The sequence below is a fragment of the Sceloporus undulatus genome, chromosome 3, assembly GCF_019175285.1.
Source record: "Sceloporus undulatus isolate JIND9_A2432 ecotype Alabama chromosome 3, SceUnd_v1.1, whole genome shotgun sequence".
Taxonomy (NCBI): domain Eukaryota; kingdom Metazoa; phylum Chordata; class Lepidosauria; order Squamata; family Phrynosomatidae; genus Sceloporus; species Sceloporus undulatus.
The window spans coordinates 226231199-226237198 of NC_056524.1; the positions used below are offsets into that span (position 1 = coordinate 226231199).

At 38.5% G+C, this 6000-nt stretch overlaps 1 protein-coding gene across 16 annotated transcripts in view; it reads right to left on the reverse strand.

The window, feature by feature from the left end:
* The window catches only part of PER2 (period circadian regulator 2), a 47131-nt gene that overhangs the window by 28981 nt on the left and 12150 nt on the right, over positions 1-6000 (reverse strand). For all 16 annotated transcript variants that reach the window (XM_042457309.1, XM_042457307.1, XM_042457300.1 and 13 more), the window contains 4 exons: positions 4709-4830; positions 3584-3785; positions 1146-1197; positions 669-802 (listed from right to left, as the gene is read on the reverse strand). In XM_042457309.1, coding sequence (XP_042313243.1) covers positions 669-802; positions 1146-1197; positions 3584-3785; positions 4709-4830 — 510 coding nt within the window. The remainder of the gene's footprint in view (positions 1-668; positions 803-1145; positions 1198-3583; positions 3786-4708; positions 4831-6000) is intronic.

The following is a 6000-nucleotide window of genomic DNA, read 5'->3' on the forward strand; positions in this document are numbered from 1 at the left end:
AGAGAACTGTTAAATTAATTAACTGTAAGCCACTGGAGGGATGCTTTATGATTGAAGAACAGGGTATACATACTTTAAACAAACAAACAAACAAACAATCATATTGCATGATGCCACAATATCTTTTGACACAGGGCAAGATATAAATATTTTAATAAATAAATAAAAATAAATGAAATGATTATCAGATAAATTCTAAAGTCTATTGAAACCAGTAGGATTTACTTCTGAACAGACATGCATAGGTGTTCTTGTGTGTTTTCACGTACTTTCCAACTTAAGGATCATGAGGTTCTCCACAAAATTTGTTCAGAGGGGATTTGTCTTTGTCTTTGTTGAGAGAGTGTGATTTGCCCAAAGTCATCTAGTAGGTATCCATGGCAATTTGATGCCTGGTCTCCAGAATTTTAGTCAAACATTCAAACTACTATACCATGCTGCCTCTCTCCATGCATAGGACAGATCTGCAAGTCTCACTTCCATCAGTAAACATGGCAATGGATTGGAAGCTTCATCAGAATTCTCCACAGACGTATATCATTTCTTAAATACAGCAGCCTCTCTGTGAAAACCTCATTATATTATAGGCACTTTCAACTGCAGAGGAATGGTTACTATCAAATACTAAGCCAGTCTCTTTTTTAAAGAAATAATTACAACAGTATTACCTTCATAACCAGAATGCACCTTTTCTGCAAGCAATACACAGCAAAGCTGATCCTCAACATCTTGAACTTTAATAAGATATGGAGTCATACGAAATGGGTGGTAGCAGATCTCATTTACATTTTCTTTCCCTGCACTAAAAAGTAAATGGAAGGATACTTTATTCATTATATTTTGCATAGATCTTTAAATTGTATGCTAGTTGAGTCTAAATGACAGGCTAGTATCTAAAGAATGGAATACTGTTTCCAAGAAAAGACTGGGGCTTTCTAGCTTTCCTCTTGTTACAAGGCCACATAAATGTGCTCTGAAAAGTCACAGCCAAGATGAAGAAACTTTCTAAAGTGGCACTCCAACAGGTGTAAGGAATTGCTGTGGGAAAAGAGGACTGACAATTTCTCCCACTGCATATCCGCATAGGCTTCTTAGGATCCCAGCCATGTCCAAAGTAAAACACAACACTCTAATATTGCTCTTACCTGATACGGCAGAAAAAAGATTTTTCCTCCATGCATTCTTGTGTGGTAGATTCTATTAGAAAAAAACATTTAAATGATTTGATAAGCTAAAGTGAAAGAATTTGAAATGTTGAGTCAAAATGTTGAAAATTAGTCCACTGTAATTATTCAACTTAAAACATAATTTCAGTACTGTCATAACAGCAGAGCAATCTTAAGTGGTTCCAGGGAAAAGATCACATTGGCCAGAAAGGAAGATGATGATGATGATGATGATAATAATAGGATTTATTTATATGTGCACTCTGGGCTGTTCATGACACGGAAGCTTAGCTACAGACTAGGCTCTTCTGAGGCAATAGAATAATTTTGGATCCGCTCTTATCTGACCCATTTTGTGTTTTCTTATAGGTATCATCAGTGGAAGGACTGCAAGCATCACTTGACTCTTATGGCAGGAAGCTACCATGGTACCATCCTAACTCTCCCTCCCCTGTCATTAATAATGTGAGACCATCCAAAAGAGGAAAGCAAAGTTATTTATTTCCTATAGGAGAACTGTTAGGTAAGGAAGTAAGCAATGATCTGCCTCACTTATGAAATCCTAAAAAGGTTAAGAAAATCACACCTTATTATGCTTATTAATTTAATACTGCACCATGCACTTTTTCTTTAACTCTCATACACCAGGACTATATGTGAATGTGCATGTACGTACCAAGAATTATCCACCTGTCCTGAACGGGGTCACGCTCCCTGTGAAGGACTCCGTGCGCAGTCTGGGGGTGCTTCTTGACTCGTCGCTTCACCTGACTGCTCAGGTGAATGCGACGGTCAAGAGCACCTGTTATCAGCTCCGGCTTATTCGCCAGTTGCGCCCATACCTGGCCCAGAGGGACCTAGAAACTGTTGTACATGCTCTGGTGACCTCGAGATTGGATTTCTGCAATGTACTCTACATGGGGCAACCCTTATACCAAACTCGGAAGCTGCAAATGGTGCAGAACATGGCAGCCCGGCTGGTCACTGGCGTTTCCAGGACCAGCCACATAACACCGGTATTGAAAGATCTCCATTGGCTGCCCATCCGCTTCCGGGCTCAATATAAGGCGTTGGTGATTACCTATAAAGCCCTAAATGGCTTAGGCCCAGGATACCTAAAGGACCGCCTCTCCCCGTACATTCCGCCTCGCACCCTCAGAACGTCTGGGCAGCAACTACTGAAGGTGCCTGGGGCTAGATTATCCTCCACCACACGGAGGACATTTTCCACCGCTGCCCCAGCCCTTTGGAATACACTGCCCACTGAGCTCCGCTCGACTACCACCCTGGCCCAATTCAGGAAGGACCTGAAAACCTTCCTGTTCCAACAGGCATTCCCCGACTAAAAATCCTGTGGGCCTCCCTCCTCTTTCGTGGCCAAGAGGTTGGGCTAATGGGGCATTTTAGCCTGTTTTCATTGTATTTGGTTGTTTTATGTATATGTATTTATTCTGTTTTAATTATCTGATTGGAAGCCGCCCTGATCTTGGGAAGGAGCGGGGTACAAATAAAAACTTTATTATTATTATTAATAGAGTTGGCAATAATGTACAGTTTCACGTATAATGTGTTAATGTACTGCAGCACATCCACAATTAACAATTTAATTTTGATGAAAGCCTTGGGCCTACTATTTAAAATATCTCAATCTTATTTGTGGATTTCCTACAACAGACCAACACACCTATCCTGTGGAGCATATAAATAGATTCTTTTATTACCTTGTTAGTGGAAAGAAATGAAATGGGGCAGTCCTAAACACAGAAGATTTGTATCTAACAGTGACTAATGAGTTCGCTGATTAAATATAGCACAGTGCTAAACAAACTCCCAAAATACAATCCCTGCATAGCGTATCTTCTAGTTCCATTCAGATATAGACCGCAAATATGTGTTAAAAGTGGCCAGGAAAAAATGCAACATTAAAACTTGAAATTCCACACAGACTCACCTGAAAATTAAACTCCTCTGAACAGTTTGGACTTACTTCTCAGTAAACACCTCTAGCAATGGCAGACAAAGTGTGGTCTAGGGAACACATCCAGACTACTTACTATTCTGAAAAAAAAAACCCTTTCCTGGTCTTAAAAGAGCTGAGACCCTGCCTCCCAAACCTGGTAGAATGGTCCCCTTGATGGTACAAAGGTCATTTTACAGTAGTTTCATTTTAAAAAAAATAGGGTTGGGGGAGCAGGATGTTTGTGAAGTCCATGCAACCTTGGGAAGTAGTCCAACCTGTTAATTTTTATTCTGAACAACTGTGAGCCACACATTTGAAAAAGGACCTATCAGCATTTCTGAATACAATTACTGCTGCTAATAAAAGCCTAGAAGAATGAACTGCTCCCTTACAAATGCTTTAGATTTGGAGCTAAAATATATTTATTGCAAGCACAATTGAATAATTTAAGACTTACCAACTCCACTGCAAATACTCCAAGATGGCAATCTGTATGGAGTAGTAGCACTATAGAACACACTAACATCCTGAGGTGCCAGAAATTCCACAAATCTGGCATTTTTAAAGAAATCCTTCTTACAATGAAGAATAGAAGCAGCCTGATCAGAGATGTATAGAATTTTTCCAGTAGCCAAAGAAACAGCTACAGCAAACATATCCTTAAAAAATCAAACATAACGCAAATTAAGTGAAAGCAATTTCAGTGTGGGAAAACATGTACAACTTCTGTGAAATACAAATGTGCCAAATGAATAAGACATATTAACCCTAACATTTTTTCTTCGCCTACTGCTGTCACCTAATGCCAGCACCTCTCTGTATACCTATCAACATTTTTGTAATCAAAACATGGCTTTGATGCTGAATCTGAAGCATGTTTCTAGAATGTTGAGTCCCCCTTCAGTCAAAATGGGCAACAGAATTTTAGGACTGAGTAGATAACTAGCTTTAACACTGTATTCTATCAGTACATCTGAGGAAGCAGACTGAAATATATGAAAGCTTATGCTAAAAGAAATTAGTTAAAGGTGCTTTTGGATTCCTCTCTCCCCCCTCCCCTTTCCTTTTTTATGCTAAAACTGACAAACACTTTTAATGCTTTGAAAGCAATCACATCATATTATTCCTTGTTTCTTCTTCTTTCACTTTGTTCTTTCATGTAACCTTCCTTTGTACTCAGGGAGAGACCGAAGTTCCCATTGCAAGCAGAATTTGTCTACCATAAACTGATAGGATGCAAGTAGGAAGTTCATGAGATGTTCCTATATTTTTTCAACATAATAAAAATCTCTGAAACAGGAATCTTTTAGGATAGATTAAGGTGAACAAAGGGACTGATATAGGATCACCTGTGAACTTCATGAAAAAGGAGGGGCTAAGCATGCACATTCCTATCTTAGGTTTAACATCATAACTGCTATACAGTAATGAATCTCCTTTGACCTGGATTAGGCAGTTATTATACCAAGAAGACAGAGTCTATACAAGGTGACATTTAGAACAAAATTAAACAATTGATAAAACTTCTAACTTAAGCTATAAAGGATTATTTCCACATGTATTTGTGGTCAGTAATACTCACTGCATTCTTCATGATGTACTCTGTAGTAATGTTTTCAACATCTTCAACAGTATAGGACAATACATCAAGACCACAGGGATAAATCTCATTAGTCATCATCAACTGATAATATTCTTCACTGGCTACATGAAAACAACAATCAGTTTTTACATTCCTGATAACATTATTTAAATCAACCACAGTCATATTTAATGAAGTTGTGGTCTAGCTTACAATAGCAAAATAACTCATACCTAATTATATTCTTGGACAAGTAACAGAAGAGAAACACCTTATTCAACAGCTTTCCTGAACATAACAATGTATTTTTCCTACTTAATAATAATAATAATAATAATAATAATAATAATAATAATATGTTTTATTTTTATATCGCTTTTCCGAGGTGATCAAAGCGGTTCACAGAATCAATAAAAATTAACACATCATAAAAACAACCTCAAAAAAAAAAAACCCAATAAAAATAGAACAACATGCAGTAAAGACAAGCAAGATGGTGGTCGGGAGGAGGGCATTACTTCTTAGCAGGCAGAGTGTTGTTACTGGCCTGCTTCTCTCCTCCTCAAGATGGTGGTTGGGAGGAGGGCTTCAAAAAGACTGAAGTCTTAAACAAACAAACATTGTATGTGGAATCCTGAAATGGCCACAAGAGATGCCATCACAATATGAAAGGTAAAAAGAAAAGAAAAGGGGGGGGGGGCGCTCAGCTGACTGCCTCTCTTCCTTCATTTTTTATAGCTTAAATGGTAAATCTTCTGAGCAAATTCTCAAGTTTTCATTTCACCTTCAGGGTACCCAGTGTTTTAAATAAATAATGAACAGAAAGAAATCAGCTTTTCCAATATACATTTTCCTATATATGGCCTGAAAAGCAAGTGTAGGAAAAATGTACTGCTCCTACACAACCACTCTGCCAATTGTGTGCATGTGTGTACATGTGAGAGACATGCATGCAGACACAAACTGGAAAGGTTCTAGTGGCACTCCCTTTCTTCTTTACCTAGTCTTGCAGGCTCTAAGCCAGAGGTGGGCAACTGTGGAAGACAAGGGGGATGCATTAGCCCTTTAGGTCTCCTAATGTACAGATCTCTCCATATCTACTTCTGCAATATATATATATTTTTAATGTGTTTTGCTTTTGTTTGGGGTTACACACACACACACACACACACACACACACACAACCCCAAACAAAAAGCAAAACACATTAAAAAAAACCCTGATGTTTTGCCCCTAATGGCCTCTAGGAAACATAGGGACAAGCTTTTGCCTGTCCTAAGCCCCAGAAGGTA